This window comes from Oncorhynchus nerka, linkage group LG13 (assembly GCF_034236695.1).
Source record: "Oncorhynchus nerka isolate Pitt River linkage group LG13, Oner_Uvic_2.0, whole genome shotgun sequence".
NCBI lineage: Eukaryota > Metazoa > Chordata > Actinopteri > Salmoniformes > Salmonidae > Oncorhynchus > Oncorhynchus nerka.
In genome coordinates, this window is record NC_088408.1 from 7,597,835 (window position 1) to 7,615,688 (window position 17,854).

The 17,854-nt window shown below is 37.7% G+C and overlaps 1 protein-coding gene across 1 annotated transcript in view; it reads left to right on the forward strand.

Moving 5' to 3' along the window:
* Positions 1-17,854, forward strand: part of LOC115140368 (YLP motif-containing protein 1-like) — a 70,596-nt gene that overhangs the window by 11,190 nt on the left and 41,552 nt on the right. Inside the window, exons 6-11 of the mRNA XM_065026164.1 lie at positions 188-1,134; positions 1,213-2,881; positions 5,818-5,962; positions 14,704-14,845; positions 16,195-16,290; positions 16,427-16,607. Of these exons, the coding sequence (XP_064882236.1) occupies positions 188-1,134; positions 1,213-2,881; positions 5,818-5,962; positions 14,704-14,845; positions 16,195-16,290; positions 16,427-16,607 (3,180 nt within the window). The remainder of the gene's footprint in view (positions 1-187; positions 1,135-1,212; positions 2,882-5,817; positions 5,963-14,703; positions 14,846-16,194; positions 16,291-16,426; positions 16,608-17,854) is intronic.

Consider the following 17,854-nt stretch of genomic DNA (forward strand, 5'->3'; position numbering starts at 1 on the left):
TGTGTTTCACTTGGGGGCTAACCTCTTGACCAGAGAGATGTTGTTTGTACCTGAACATGACAATCTGGAGGTTAAATTAATAAATGAAAATAATTGTGGCTTTGGACAATAGTTATAAAAACAAAAAAACGTTGCAATTTCCAAAAACAGGCTGTTGACAGACATTCATGTGATTTTTCTTTTCGAGGTTTGATGGTCCGAGAGGGAACGGCCCGCTGTTTGACCAGCAGCAGAGGTTTAATGCTCCACCAGGCCCCAGGTTCAACGAGCAGCGCCAGAGGTTTGACCAGCCTGGCCCCAGAGGACCAGGGCCTCGCTTTGGGCAGCAGGGGTCCCGGTTCGACCAGCCCCCCCCGAGACAAAACCCCCCTGGCTGCTTTGAAAGACCACCTGGTCCCCCAGTTCCCCATATAGGCCCACAGCCTAAACCAGACACTAGTAAAGACACACAACCACCACAGGGTAAGACTGAGACGCCAGCGGTCTCCAAGCCTCCTGGTAATAAACCTACCGGGCCAGCGAAACCAGGAGCAGAACCGGAGGATATGTCAGAGGACATGGTGGACTCACTGGATGGCTTCTTCGTCCAAAATGACCCCATCCCTCAGACGAAGGCAGAAGCTGACGCTGCTGCTGCTGCTGCTAGTAAGGGATCCACCGTCAACATGGAGAAGGTGAGCCCTACTGGTCCTGCCGGTACCAAGCCCCAAGTGTCCACCGACACCTCTGTGTCCCCGAAAACCGCTTCCCCCGCTAAGACCGCTTTCAAACCAGGTGGACCGGATGGGCCATTGAAGAATAATGTCAATAACAACAACAGGCCTCAGGGACCACCGGGGTCGAAGCCTCACGGACCGGAGCCTTCGAAGACAGACCCAATGACCAACCAACCTCCTGGTCCTCCAGGGCCCATTGGACGTGGCCAGCCGCTAGGGCCTGTCCGAGGAAGAGGGGAGGCGGATGGAGGGATGAGGGGAGGTAGAGGACGAGGGGAGATGGATGGAGGGATGAGGGGAGGTAGAGGACGAGGGGAGGCGGATGGAGGGATGAGGGGAGGTAGAGGACGAGGGGAGGCGGATGGAGGGATGAGGGGAGGTAGAGGACGAGGGGAGGCGGATGGAGGGATGAGGGGGGGTAGAGGACGAGGGGAGTTTGATGGAGGGATGAGGGGAGGTAGAGGACGGGGGGAGTTTGTTGGAGGGATGAGGGGAGGTAGAGGACGAGGGGAGTTGGATGGAGGGATGAGGGGGCGAGGAGGAAGGGGTGGTCTGAGGGGACGTGGAGGACAACAGCCCGGTATCCCAGACTTCAGTCCCAACACTGTCCCCCTGGCAGGTGGGAGGACGGAGGACGACATGGAGGGGGTTCCTTACGACTACAGACCTCCACATGAAGAGATGAGATCACAACACGGAGGACCAGAGGAGGACTGGCAGCAGGACCCTTCACTGGAGAAACCTGGAGGTCCTCCTCTGCCTGAAGAGGAGATGTGGGTCCCTGAAGAGCACTACTACTCTCCAGAGGACTACTACGAAGACCCAGGGAGAGGAGGTCCCCCTATGGGGAGAGGAGAGCCTCTAGACGGGCACCACTGGGAGGAAGCAGACCCCCCACCTCCAGAGTACTGGGGAGAGGAAGGAGATCCCTACTGGATGGACCGGAGGCCCCCTCCTCATGGCATGAGAGGAGGCCCCCGAGCCCCCTTCCATCCTGGGCGTAGTCGACCTCCACGCGGCCGACCCGGCTTCATGCACCAGGGGGGTCCCAGACGCCCCCTTCCTCCTCCTCGCGGAGCCATGGACACCCATGACCCTCTAGGATCCCCCATGGGGCCTCACGATGACATGGACCCTCTGGGACCCCCGCTGCATCGGGACTACAACCCCAGAGGGCCGCCCATGCACCACGATATGATGGAGCGAGACATGAGGGGGCGACCTCCTCCACCTAGAGAGATGATAGACAGAGATCTGATGGGGCCTGGTGATCATCCTCCACATCACGACACGGATAGGGTCCTTGGATGGCCCCCGGGCCCAGGACGACCCCCCAACCGCGGCAGAGTCGGGCCAAGAGGTCCGCCTCCCCTTGAGATGATGATGGAGCGAGGGGGGATGAGGAGGCGTCCGATGGGCCCTCGGGGAGCCCCGATGGGCAGGGCCCGGGGCATGATGCAGCAGCCACACGAGGAGATGGAGGGGTACCCCCATGACGGGTACGGGGAGGAGTTTGGTGGTCCTGATGATGACAGGTATGGAAGACCGCTACCACCGCGTGACTGGCCGAAGCGCCCGCCACATGATTACGACCGCGAGGAGGAGTATTATCCCCATGAGCCTCCTCGTGGTGGGGAGTGGGACAGGGAGAGAGGAGGACCACTACCAGAGAGAGACTATCCTCCCTACCCTCCCCCAGACCGCTTCAGAGAGGACGAGTGGACTGATGAGAGGGACCAAGACCGTCCTCCATACGCCTACGAGGGAGACAGAGACCGTCCTCCATACGCCTACGAGGGAGAAGAGCACGGAAGAGGAGGCAAGCTACAAAGTCGCGACTACCCAGACGACCCTCCTTACAGGCACAATGAACCCCCCTACTTGCCACCTCCAGAGTGGGAGAGATCAAGACCGCCCCTTCCGGAGAGAAACTACCCCTCAGATTTTGAGGAGCATAGGCCCCACTACGACGGACGAGCCGAGCCACCTAGATCAGATCTAGGTATCCCTCCACCCACCCCTTCCCAGGCCCTTGCTCCTCCCACTACTGGACCAGACAGTTCTCAGGAACCAGCCTCACAGGGAACTGGACCGGGCATACTGGCTCTGTCACAACGACAACATGAGATCATCCTGAAAGCTGCCCATGAGCTGAAGCTTATCAGGTAAATTTAGAGACATCAGGATTGGGTTCAATTCGGGAAGTACCATTCCAATTCTCTTCAATGCTTTTCAACGAGGAAAATGTGGAATTGCAATTTGGTTTACTTTTGTAATTGCTTGGAATTGAAATGGAATTGACCCCAACCCTAAGAGATGTGTATGTATGTAAGATAGAAACTGTCTTGGTGAAACCTTGTCATTTTTTAATTACCACAACATATATCAAACTATATATCATACTATATATCATTACATTTGGATAGTATTCAGACCCCTTGACTTTTCCCACATTTTGTTACGTTACAGCCTTAATCTAAAATGGATGAAAAAAAATATTTTTGAAATCTCATCAATCTATACACAATACCCCGTAATGACAAAGCAATAACTATTTAAGATATTTTTGCAAATGTATAAAAAAAATCTCCTGAAATACCACATTTACAATAATTATTCAGACCCTTTACTCTGTACTTTGTTGTTGCACCTTTGGCAGAAATTACAGCCTTGAGTTTTCTTGGGTATGACGCTACAAGCTTGGCACACCTGTATTTGGGGAGTTTCTCCCATTCTTCCCTGCAGATCCTCTCAAACTATGTCAGGTTGGATGGGGAGCGTCGCTGCACAGATATTTTCAGGTCTCTCCAGAGATGTTCGATCAGGTTCAAGTCCAGACTCTGGCTGGGCCACTCAGAGACTTGTCCTGAAGCCACTCCTGCATTGTCTTGGCTGTGTGCTTAGGGTCGTTGTCCTGTTGGTAGGTGAACCTTCACACCAGTCTGATGTCCTGAGCTCTCTGGAGCAGGTTTTCGTCAATGATCTCTTTACTTTTGCTCTGTTCATCTTACCCTCAATCCTGACTAGTCTCCCAGTTCCTGCCGCTGAAAAACATCCCAATAGCATAATACTGCCACCACTATGCTTCACTGTAGGGATGGTGCCAGGTTTCCTCCAGACGTGACGCTTGGCATTCAGGCCAAAGAGTTCAATCTTGGTTTCATCTGACCAGAGAGTCTTGTTTCTCATGGTCTGTGAGTCCTTTAGGTGCCTTTTGGCAAACTCCAAGCGGGCTGTCATGGGCCTTTTGCTGAGGAGTGGCTTCTGTCTGGCCACTCTACCATAAATGCCTGTCTTGCCACTCTACCATAAATGCCTGATTGGTAGAGTGCTGCAGAGATGGTTGTCCTTCTTGAAGGTTTTCCTGGTCACCTCCCTGACCAAGGACCTCCTCCTCCCTTCCCTTCTCTTCTGCTCAGTTTGGCCGGTCGGCCAGCTCTAGGAAGAGTCTTGGTGGTTCCAAACTTCTTCCATTTAAGAATGATGGAAGCCACTGTGTTCTTGGGGACCTTCAATGCTGCAGAAATGTTTTGGTATCCTTCCCCAGATCTGTGCCTCGACAAAATCCTGTCTCGGAGCTCTACGGACAATTCCTTCGACATCATGGCTTTGTTTTTGCTCTGACATGTACTGTCAACTGTGGGACCTTATATAGACAGGTGTGTGCCTTTCCAAATCATGTCCACTCCAATTGAATTTACCACAGGTGGACACCAATCAAGTTGTACAAACATCTCAGGGATGATAAGTGGAAGCGGTAATGCACCAGCTCAATTTCAATTCTCATAGCAAAGGGAGGTTTTCCATTTGGTGTAAAGTACTTAAGTAAAAGTACTTGAAAGTTCATCTTAAGTAGTTTTCTTGGGTATCTGTACTTTACTAATAATGTTTTGGAAAACTTTTACTTCACTACATTCCTAAAGAAAATAATGTACTTATTACTCCATACATTTTCCCTGTCTCCCAACTCGTTACATTTTGCAGGCTTAGCAGGACAGGAAAAATGTCTAATTCACCCACTTATCAAGAGAACCCTATTCATCCCTACTGCCTCTGATCTGGCAGACTCACTAAACACATGCTCCATTTGTAAATTATCTTTGACAGTTGGAGCGTGCCCCTGGCTATCCGTAAATACATTTTTTTTAAACTAGAAAATGTAGTGGTCTGGTTTGCTTTAATATAAGGAATTTGAAATTATTTATACTTGTACTTTTGATACTTAAGTACATTTGATCAATTATTATTTCTTTTGACACTTAAGTATATTTAAAACCAAATACTTTTAGACTTTTACTTAAGTAGTATTTTACTGGGTGACTTTCACTTTTACTTGAGTCATTTCCTATGAAAGAATCTTTACTTTTACTCAAGTATGACATTTGGGTACTTTTTCTATCACTGGGTATTTCAACAACAAAAAAATCGCAATCAATATGGGGTATTGTGATGTCATTATGGGGTATTGTGGTGTCATTATGGGGTATTGTGATGTCATCATGGGGTATTGTGATGTCATTATGGGGAATTGTGATATCATCATGGGGTATTGCGATGTCATTATGGGGAATTGTGTGTAGATTGATGAGGGGGGAAAACAATCTAAACCATTTTAGTCTAGAGGTCTGAATATTTTTGTTTTTTCTTTATTTTTACTATTTTCTACATTCTAGAAAAATAGTGAAGATATCAAAACCATGAAATAACACATATGGAATCATATAGTAACCAAAAAAGTGTTAAACAAATCCAAAATATATTTTATATTTGAGGTTCTCAGAAGTAGCCACCCTTTGCCTTGATGACAACTGTGCACATAGTTTTGATGTCTTCACTATTATTCACTTGAATGAGTAGGTGTGTCCAAATTTGACTGGCATTGTATATATTTTTTTCACAACTTTTTTTTTGTGAGAGACCTCTGTATGTAGCCTGAGTACCTGTCTGATTGTTCTATCATTGTACTCATTGCCACCCTTTTGTGATTCCATTTTTGGAGTACACGGAGAGGAATGTTAGCACAAAATAGGTTCGGGATTCCAGGCTACTCTGTACATGCATATTAGCAAATGAATCACACAGCACTTTAAATACAATGTAGGTCTGTTTCTCTGGTACTGAACAGAGAAATGCAGGAGAATTTCACCGAGGGAGAGGCCCTATCCATCACGTCTGACCCTAAGACGGAGCTCCATGCTGGGCTACTGGGGCTGGAGATTCCCCCTGAGGTCCGGAGTGCCCTGCAGGTAAACAACCACATCCTGTTGATGTAAAATATGACTAAATCAAATGTATATATTTGACATAAAATATAGAATGTAACTGTTTGACATTTACATATAGAATTTAGCTGCAGGTAAATCTATAGGCATTTGTTTGACATAGTACAGCTTTGTGTATTTTCTTTCAAGCTGTTTATTCAAGTAATTATATGTATATATGTATATGTATGTGTATATATATATATATATGTATGTGTATATATATATATATATGTATGTGTATATATATATATATATATATGTATGTGTATATATATATATATATATATATGTATGTGTATATATATATATATATGTATGTGTATATATATATATGTATGTGTATATATATATATATATATATGTATGTGTATATATATATATATGTATGTGTATATATATATATATATATGTATGTGTATATATATATATATATATGTATGTGTATATATATATATATATGTATATATATATATATATGTATGTGTATATATATATATATATGTATGTGTATATATATATATATATGTATGTGTATATATATATATATATATGTATGTGTATATATATATATATATATATGTATGTGTATATATATATATATATATATGTATGTGTATATATATATGTATGTATATGTGTGTATTTGTATATAGGGTTGCAATATCCTGGGAACTTTGAATAAATTCCCTGGTTTTCCAGAAATCCTGGTTTAGAGGGTTCCAGGTCTGCTGCTTGTTCCCTCCTGATTCCGGAATTTGGGAAAACCAGGGAATTTATGGTTATAATGCTGGTTATAAACCTGGTTATAATGTTGGTTAATAATGTTGGTTGTAACCTGGTTATAATGTTGGTTAATAATGTTGGTTGTAACCTGGTTATAATGTTGGTTAATAATGTTGGTTGTAACCTGGTTATAATGTTGGTTAATAATGTTGGTTGTAACCTGGTTATAATGTTGGTTATAATGTTGGTTATCAACCTGGTTATAATGTTGGTTGTAACCTGATTATAATGTTGGTTGTAACCTGGTTATAATGTTGGTTATAATAGGTGGTTATAATGTTGGTTATAATAGGTGGTTATAATGTTGGTTATAATAGGTGGTTATAATGTTGGTTATAATGGTGGTTATAATGTTGGTTGTAATGTTGGTTATAATGTTGGTTATAATGGTGGTTATAATAGGTGGTTATAATGGTGGTTATAATGGTGGTTATAAACCTGGTTATAATGTTGGTTGTAACCTTGTTATAATGTTGGTTATAATGTTGGTTATAATGTTGGTTATAATGTTGGTTATAATAGGTGGTTATAATGTTGATTATAATGTTGGTTATAATGTTGGTTATAATGGTGGTTATAATAGGTGGTTATAATAGGTGGTTATAATGGTGGTTATAATGTTGGTTATAAATCTGGTTATAATGTTGGTTGTAACCTTGTTATAATAGGTGGTTATAATAGGTGGTTATAATGTTGGTTATAATAGGTGGTTATAATGTTGGTTATAATAGGTGGTTATAATGTTGGTTATAATGTTGGTTATAATGTTGGTTATAATGGTGGTTATAATGGTGGTTATAATGGTGGTTATAATGTTGGTTATAATAGGTGGTTATAATGTTGGTTATAATAGTTGGTTATAATAGGTGGTTATAATGTTGGTTATAATAGGTGGTTATAATGTTTATAATAGGTGGTTATAATATTGGTTATAAACCTGGTTATAATGGTGGTTATAATATTGGTTATAATAGGTGGTTATAATATTGGTTATAATAGGTGGTTATAATAGGTGGTTATAATAGGTGGTTATAATGTTGGTTATAATGGTGGTTATAATATTGGTTATAATAGGTGGTTATAATGGTGGTTATAATAGGTGGTTATAATAGGTGGTTATAATGGTGGTTATAATGGTGGTTATAATAGGTGGTTATAATGTTGGTTGTAACCTGGTTATAATGTTGGTTATAATAGGTGGTTATAATGGTGGTTATAATAGGTGGTTATAATAGGGGGTTATAATGGTGGTTATAATAGGTGGTTATAATGGTGGTTATAATAGGTGGTTATAATGTTGGTTATAATAGGTGGTTATAATGTTGGTTATAATAGGTGGTTATAATAGTTGGTTATAATGTTGGTTATAATAGGTGGTTATAATGTTTATAATAGGTGGTTATAATATTGGTTATAATGGTGGTTATAATATTGGTTATAATAGGTGGTTATAATAGGTGGTTATAATAGGTGGTTATAATGGTGGTTATAATATTGGTTATAATAGGTGGTTATAATGGTGGTTATAATAGGTGGTTATAATAGGTGGTTATAATGTTGGTTATAATTGGTGGTTATAATGGTGGTTATAATAGGTGGTTATAATAGGTGGTTATAATGTTGGTTATAATTGGTGGTTATAATGGTGGTTATAATAGGTGGTTATAATAGGTGGTTATAATGTTGGTTATAATTGGTGGTTATAATGGTGGTTATAATAGGTGGTTATAATAGGTGGTTATAATGTTGGTTATAATTGGTGGTTATAATGGTGGTTATAATAGGTGGTTATAATAGGTGGTTATAATGTTGGTTATAATTGGTGGTTATAATGGTGGTTATAATAGGTGGTTATAATGTTGGTTATAATAGGTGGTTATAATATGTGGTTATAATGTTTATAATAGGTGGTTATAATATTGGTTATAATGGTGGTTATAATATTGGTTATAATAGGTGGTTATAATAGGTGGTTATAATGGTGGTTATAATAGGTGGTTATAATGTTTATAATAGGTGGTTATAATATTGGTTATAATGGTGGTTATAATATTGGTTATAATAGGTGGTTATAATAGGTGGTTATAATAGGTGGTTATAATGGTGGTTATAATATTGGTTATAATAGGTGGTTATAATGGTGGTTATAATAGGTGGTTATAATGGTGGTTATAATAGGTGGTTATAATGGTGGTTATAATGGTGGTTATAATAGGTGGTTATAATAGGTGGTTATAATGGTGGTTATAATGGTGGTTATAATAGGTGGTTATAATGTTGGTTGTAACCTGGTTATAATGTTGGTTATAATAGGTGGTTATAATGTTGGTTATAATAGGTGGTTATAATGGTGGTTATAATAGGTGGTTATAATAGGTGGTTATAATAGGTGGTTATAATGGTGGTTATAATATGTGGTTATAATATGTGGTTATAATGTTGGTTATAATAGGTGGTTATAATAGTTGGTTATAATAGGTGGTTATAATGTTGGTTATAATAGGTGGTTATAATAGGTGGTTATAATAGGTGGTTATAATAGGTGGTTATAATGGTGGTTATAATATTGGTTATAATAGGTGGTTATAATGGTGGTTATAATAGGTGGTTATAATGGTGGTTATAATAGGTGGTTATAATGGTGGTTATAATGTTTATAATATGTGGTTATAATGTTTATAATAGGTGGTTATAATGGTGGTTATAATAGGTGGTTATAATGGTGGTTATAATAGGTGGTTATAATGTTTATAATAGGTGGTTATAATATTGGTTATAATGGTGGTTATAATATTGGTTATAATAGGTGGTTATAATAGGTGGTTATAATAGGTGGTTATAATAGGTGGTTATAATGGTGGTTATAATATTGGTTATAATAGGTGGTTATAATGGTGGTTATAATAGGTGGTTATAATGGTGGTTATAATAGGTGGTTATAATGGTGGTTATAATAGGTGGTTATAATGTTGGTTGTAACCTGGTTATAATGTTGGTTATAATAGGTGGTTATAATGTTGGTTATAATAGGTGGTTATAATGGTGGTTATAATAGGTGGTTATAATAGGTGGTTATAATGGTGGTTATAATATGTGGTTATAATGTTGGTTATAGTAGGTGGTTATAATGTTGGTTATAATAGGTGGTTATAATGTTGGTTGTAACCTGGTTATAATGTTGGTTGTAACCTGGTTATAATAGTTGGTTATAATAGGTGGTTATAATGGTGGTTATAATAGGTGGTTATAATGTTGGTTATAATGTTGGTTGTAACCTGGTTATAATGTTGGTTATAATAGGTGGTTGTAACCTTGTTATAATGTTGGTTATAATAGGTGGTTATAATGTTGGTTATAATAGGTGGTTATAATGTTGGTTATAATAGGTGGTTATAATGTTGGTTATAATGTTGGTTGTAACCTGGTTATAATAGTTGGTTATAATGGTGGTTATAATAGGTGGTTATAATGGTGGTTATAATAGGTGGTTATAATGTTGGTTATAATAGGTGGTTATAATGTTGGTTATAATAGGTGGTTATAATGTTGGTTGTAACCTGGTTATAATGTTGGTTATAATGTTGGTTATAATAGGTGGTTATAATGGTGGTTATAATGGTGGTTATAATAGGTGGTTATAATGTTGGTTATAATAGGTGGTTATAATGTTGGTTATAATAGGTGGTTATAATGTTGGTTGTAACCTGGTTATAATGTTGGTTATAATGTTGGTTGTAACCTGGTTATAATAGTTGGTTATAATAGGTGGTTATAATGGTGGTTATAATAGGTGGTTATAATGTTGCTTATAATAGGTGGTTATAATGTTGGTTATAATGTTGGTTATAATGTTGGTTATAATAGGTGGTTGTAATGCTGGTTATAATGCTGGTTATAATGTTGGTTATAATGTTGGTTATAATGTTGGTTGTAATGTTGGTTATAATGTTGGTTATAATGGGTGGTTATAATGGGTGGTTATAATGTTGGTTATAATGTTGGTTATAATGTTGGTTATAATAGGTGGTTATAATGTTGGTTATAATGTTGGTTATAATAGGTGGTTATAATGTTGGTTATAATGTTGGTTATAATAGGTGGTTATAATGTTGGTTATAATGTTGGTTATAATAGGTGGTTATAATGTTGGTTATAATAGGTGGTTATAATGTTGGTTATAATGTTGGTTATAATAGGTGGTTATAATGGTGGTTATAATGTTGGTTATAAACCTGGTTATAATGTTGGTTGTAACCTTGTTATAATGTTGGTTATAATAGGTGGTTATAATGTTGGTTATAATGTTGGTTATAATAGGTGGTTATAATAGGTGGTTATAATGTTTATAATAGGTGGTTATAATGTTTATAATAGGTGGTTATAATGGTGGTTATAAACCTGGTTATAATGGTGGTTATAATATTGGTTATAATGTTGCTTATAATAGGTGGTTATAATAGGTGGTTATAATATTGGTTATAAACCTGGTTATAATGGTGGTTATAATATTGGTTATAATAGGGGGTTATAATAGGTGGTTATAATGTTGGTTATAATGGTGGTTATAATAGGTGGTTATAATGTTGGTTATAATAGGTGGTTATAATAGGTGGTTATAATGTTGGTTATAATAGGTGGTTATAATGTTGGTTATAATGTTGGTTATAATAGGTGGTTATAATGTTGGTTATAATAGGTGGTTATAATGGTGGTTATAATGTTGGTTATAAACCTGGTTATAATGTTGGTTGTAACCTTGTTATAATGTTGGTTATAATAGGTGGTTATAATGTTGGTTATAATGTTGGTTATAATAGGTGGTTATAATAGGTGGTTATAATGTTTATAATAGGTGGTTATAATATTGGTTATAAACCTGGTTATAATGGTGGTTATAATATTGGTTATAATAGGGGGTTATAATAGGTGGTTATAATAGGTGGTTATAATGGTGGTTATAATATTGGTTATAATAGGTGGTTATAATGGTGGTTATAATAGGTGGTTATAATGGTGGTTATAATGTTGGTTATAATAGGTGGTTATAATGGTGGTTATAATAGGTGGTTATAATGGTGGTTATAATAGGTGGTTATAATGGTGGTTATAATGTTGGTTATAATGGTGGTTATAATAGGTGGTTATAATGTTGGTTGTAACCTGGTTATAATGTTGGTTATAATAGGTGGTTATAATGTTGGTTATAATAGGTGGTTATAATGGTGGTTATAATAGGTGGTTATAATGGTGGTTATAATAGGTGGTTATAATGGTGGTTATAATAGGTGGTTATAATGTTGGTTATAATAGGTGGTTATAATAGGTGGTTATAATGTTGGTTGTAACCTGGTTATAATAGTTGGTTATAATAGGTGGTTATAATAGGTGGTTATAATGGTGGTTATAATAGGTGGTTATAATAGGTGGTTATAATGTTGGTTATAATGTTGGTTGTAACCTGGTTATAATGTTGGTTATAATAGGTGGTTATAATGGTGGTTATAATAGGTGGTTATAATAGGTGGTTGTAACCTTGTTATAATGTTGGTTATAATAGGTGGTTATAATGTTGGTTATAATAGGTGGTTATAATGTTGGTTATAATGTTGGTTGTAACCTGGTTATAATAGTTGGTTATAATGGTGGTTATAATAGGTGGTTATAATGGTGGTTATAATAGGTGGTTATAATGTTGGTTATAATAGGTGGTTATAATGTTGGTTATAATAGGTGGTTATAATGTTGGTTGTAACCTGGTTATAATGTTGGTTATAATGTTGGTTGTAACCTGGTTATAATAGTTGGTTATAATGGTGGTTATAATAGGTGGTTATAATGGTGGTTATAATAGGTGGTTATAATAGGTGGTTATAATGTTGGTTATAATAGGTGGTTATAATGTTGGTTGTAACCTGGTTATAATGTTGGTTATAATTGGTGGTTATAATGGTGGTTATAATAGGTGGTTATAATGTTGGTTATAATAGGTGGTTATAATGTTGGTTGTAACCTGGTTATAATGTTGGTTATAATGTTGGTTATAATGTTGGTTGTAACCTGGTTATAATAGTTGGTTATAATGGTGGTTATAATAGGTGGTTATAATGGTGGTTATAATAGGTGGTTATAATGTTGGTTATAATAGGTGGTTATAATAGTTGGTTATAATGTTGGTTATAATAGGTGGATGTAATGCTGGTTATAATGCTGGTTATAATGTTGGTTATAATAGGTGGTTGTAATGCTGGTTATAATGTTGGTTATAATAGGTGGTTATAATGTTGGTTATAATGTTGGTTATAATGTTGGTTGTAATAGGTGGTTATAATGTTGGTTGTAATGTTGGTTATAATGTTGGTTATAATAGGTGGTTATAATGTTGGTTATAATGTTGGTTATAATAGGTGGTTATAATGTTGGTTATAATGTTGGTTATAATAGTTGGTTATAATGTTGGTTATAATGTTGGTTATAATAGGTGGTTATAATGTTGGTTATAATGTTGGTTATAATAGGTGGTTATAATAGGTGGTTATAATAGGTGGTTATAATGTTGGTTATAATGTTGGTTATAATAGGTGGTTATAATGTTGGTTATAATGTTGGTTATAATAGGTGGTTATAATAGGTGGTTATAATGTTGTTTATAATGTTGGTTATAATGTTGGTTATAATGGGTGGTTATAATGTTGGTTATAATGTTGGTTATAATAAGTGGTTATAATGTTGGTTATAATAGTTGGTTATAATGTTGGTTATAATGTTGGTTGTAACCTGGTTATAATGTTGGTTATAATGTTGGTTATAATGTTGGTTGTAATGTTGGTTGTAACCTGGTTATAATGTTGGTTATAATAGGTGGTTATAATGTTGGTTATAATGTTGGTTATAATAGGTGGTTATAATGTTGGTTATAATGTTGGTTATAATGTTGGTTATAATAGGTGGTTGTAATGCTGGTTATAATGTTGGTTATAATGTTGGTTGTAATGTTGGTTGTAACCTGGTTATAATGTTGGTTATAATAGGTGGTTATAATGTTGGTTATAATGTTGGTTATAATGTTGGTTATAATAGGTGGTTATAATGTTGGTTATAATGTTGGTTATAATAGGTGGTTGTAATGTTGGTTATAATGTTGGTTATAATAGGTGGTTATAATGTTGGTTATAATAGGTGGTTATAATGTTGGTTATAATGTTGGTTATAATGTTGGTTATAATAGGTGGTTATAATGTTGGTTATAATGTTGGTTATAATAGGTGGTTGTAATGCTGGTTATAATGTTGGTTATAATAGGTGGTTATAATGTTGGTTATAATAGGTGGTTATAATGTTGGTTATAATGTTGGTTATAATGTTGGTTATAATAGGTGGTTATAATGTTGGTTATAATGTTGGTTATAATGTTGGTTATAATAGGTGGTTATAATGTTGGTTATAATAGGTGGTTATAATGTTGGTTATAATAGGTGGTTATAATGTTGGTTATAATGTTGGTTATAATAGGTGGTTATAATGTTGGTTATAATGTTGGTTATAATAGTTGGTTATAATGTTGGTTATAATAGGTGGTTATAATGTTGGTTATAATGTTGGTTATAATGTTGGTTATAATAGGTGGTTGTAATGTTGGTTATAATGTTGGTTATAATGTTGGTTATAATAGTTGGTTATAATGTTGGTTATAATAGGTGGTTATAATGTTGGTTATAATAGGTGGTTATAATGTTGGTTATAATGTTGGTTATAATGTTGGTTATAATAGGTGGTTGTGATGTTGGTTATAATGTTGGTTATAATGTTGGTTGTAACCCACATGCTCTGTAAATGAGAGATATTTACCCATTTCTAAAGGTGTTAACCCACATGCTCTGTAAATGAGAGATATTTACCCATTTCTAAAGGTGTTAACCCACATCACTGTTTCTCCACCCCAGGCGACCAATCTCATTTCTAACTCAACTGCTGCAAAAACAGTGACGTGGGGAGACACTCAAGATACTGGGTACATGTCCTCCGTACCTCCAGTCCCCAACGCACCAGTTATCCCGAAGACTGTCGACTATGGACATGGACATGGTAGGGAAAGAAACATGGAAATAGGAAGCAGTGTTGGGGTCAGTTTCTGTTCCAATTCCATTAAATTCAGAAAGTATTATAAATTCCTGTTCCATTTTCATTCAATTCAGAAAGTATTCTAAATTCCTGTTCCAATTCCATTAAATTCAGAAAGTATTCTAAATTCCTGTTCCAATTTCATTAAATTCAGAAAGTGTTCTAAATTCCTGTTCCAATTCCATCCAATTCAGAAAGTATTCTAAATTCCTGTTCCAATTCCATTCAATTCAGAAAGTGTTCTAAATTCCTATTCCAATTCCATTCAATTCAGAAAGTATTCTAAATTCCTGTTCCAATTCCATCCAATTCAGAAAGTATTCTAAATTCCTGTTCCAATTCAGAAAGTGTTCTAAATTCCTGTTCCAATTTCATCCAATTCAGAAAGTATTCTAAATTCCTGTTCCAATTCCATTCAATTCAGAAAGTGTTCTAAATTCCTGTTCCAATTCCATTCAATTCAGAAAGTGTTCTAAATTCCTGTTCCAATTCCATTCAATTCAGAAAGTATTCTAAATTCCTGTTCCAATTCCAAATGGCCCTTATTGAAAAGCATTAAAGAGAATTGGATGCGTGAATGTGTATTGGAATTTGTTTTAGGAAATCTGTACTTCTTTTAATTGACTGATGTTAAAAATGGAATAGCTTCTGTTGTAAGTCGCTCTGGATAAGAGCGTCTGCTAAATGACTTAAATGTAAATGTAAATGTAAAAATATATAAATGGTAACTAAAGGTAACTCATTGGAAACACACAAGCCACACTGTTATCTCTAACTTTAAAACCTATAGACCTGAAAGTTGCCTCGTTTATTTTTCTATTATACAAATCAAATCCAATTGTAATTGTCACATACACATGGTGAGCAGATATTAATGCGAGTGTAGCGAAATGCTTGTGCTTCTAGTTCCGACAATGCAGTAATATCTAACAAGTAATCTAACAACAACTACCTTATACACACACCTTTATTTAACTAGGCATGTAAGTTAAGAACAAATTCTTATTTTCAATGACGGCCTAAGGAACAGTGGGTTAACTGCCTTGTTCAGGGGCAGAAAGACAGATTTTTACAGATTGTCAGCTCAGGGATTCGATCTTGCAACCTTTCGGTTACTAGTCCAACGCTCTAACCACTAGGCTACCTGCCGCTCCAGGTACTTGTAGTGTGTGTGTGTGTGTGTGTGTGTGTGTGTGTGTGTGTGTGTGTGTGTGTGTGTGTGTGTGTGTGTGTGTGTGTGTGTGTGTGTGTGTGTGTGTGTGTGTTTTCCCTCCCCAAGACATTGACCCCCACATTTCCATGTTGCTATCCAGACCTGGGTGCTGCCACGGTGGAGCGAATCTCTTACGGTGAGAGGATTGTGTTGAGGCCTGATCCCTTACCCGACAGGGAGAGGAGCTATGAAAAAGGTGACTGTTTATTTTTGCATGGTGATTGTTACTAACAGTGGTTTTGCAGGTAGCAGCTAATTCTGTATGTCGCTTTGGGTAAAAGTGACTGCTTAAATGGCATCGACTATAACGATAACCTCCTTTCCCCCTATAGAACTACTGGGCCCTCTGAGAGACCCCTACCACAGAGACCTGTACTACGACAGACGACCGTTGAGCCCCTACATGGAGCGCAGGGAGTACAGCAGGGAGAGGGAGATGTACAGAGAAAAGGCTCCCATGGACTTTGAAAGAGAACGATACGAGAGGGAGCGCTATCCGCCTCGAGATGACAGGTATACCTGGTTACATTTAGTGGAGATTAAACTAGATTATTGAATAATACATGATATTTAACGACGCCCACAGCGTGTGTGTGTGTGTGTGTGTGTGTCATAACTACAGGCTCCACTAATGAATTTGTCTTCTGTTCTTGTTAATGCAATTAGTCTTATCAATCAAATCTATTTCTGAAGCACTTTTTTTTTTTTTACCTCAGTTTTTACAGAACTGTGTGACAGTGCTATGTAGAACTACCAAGAGGCAGAACAGAACTGTGTGACAGTGCTATGTAGAACTACCAAGAGGCAGAACAGAACTGTGTGACAGTGCTATGTAGAACTACCAAGAGGCAGTACAGAACTGTGTGACAGTGCTATGAACTAGAACTACCAAGAGGCAGAACAGAACTGTGTGACAGTGCTATGTAGAACTACCAAGAGGCAGAACAGAACTGTGTGACAGTGCTATGTAGAACTACCAAGAGGCAGTACAGAACTGTGTGACAGTGCTATGTAGAACTACCAAGAGGCAGAACAGAACTGTGTGACAGTGCTATGTAGAACTACCAAGAGGCAGAACAGAACTGTGTGACAGTGCTATGTAGAACTACCAAGAGGCAGAACAGAACTGTGTGACAGTGCTATGTAGAACTACCAAGAGGCAGTACAGAACTGTGTGACAGTGCTATGTAGAACTACCAAGAGGCAGTACAGAACTGTGTGACAGTGCTATGAACTGTGTGAGAACTACCAAGAGGCAGAACAGAACTGTGTGACAGTGCTATGTAGAACTACCAAGAGGCAGTACAGAACTGTGTGACAGTGCTATGTAGAACTACCAAGAGGCAGTACAGAACTGTGTGACAGTGCTATGTAGAACTACCAAGAGGCAGTACAGAACTGTGTGACAGTGCTATGTAGAACTACCAAGAGGCAGTACAGAACTGTGTGACAGTGCTATGAACTAGAGTACTACAGTGCAAGAGAACTACAAGAGGCAGTACAGAACTGTGTGACAGTGCTATGTAGAACTACCAAGAGGCAGTACAGAACTGTGTGACAGTGCTATGTAGAACTACCAAGAGGCAGTACAGAACTGTGTGACAGTGCTATGTAGAACTACCAAGAGGCAGTACAGAACTGTGTGACAGTGCTATGTAGAACTACCAAGAGGCAGAACAGAACTGTGTGACAGTGCTATGTAGAACTACCAAGAGGCAGTACAGAACTGTGTGACAGTGCTATGTAGAACTACCAAGAGG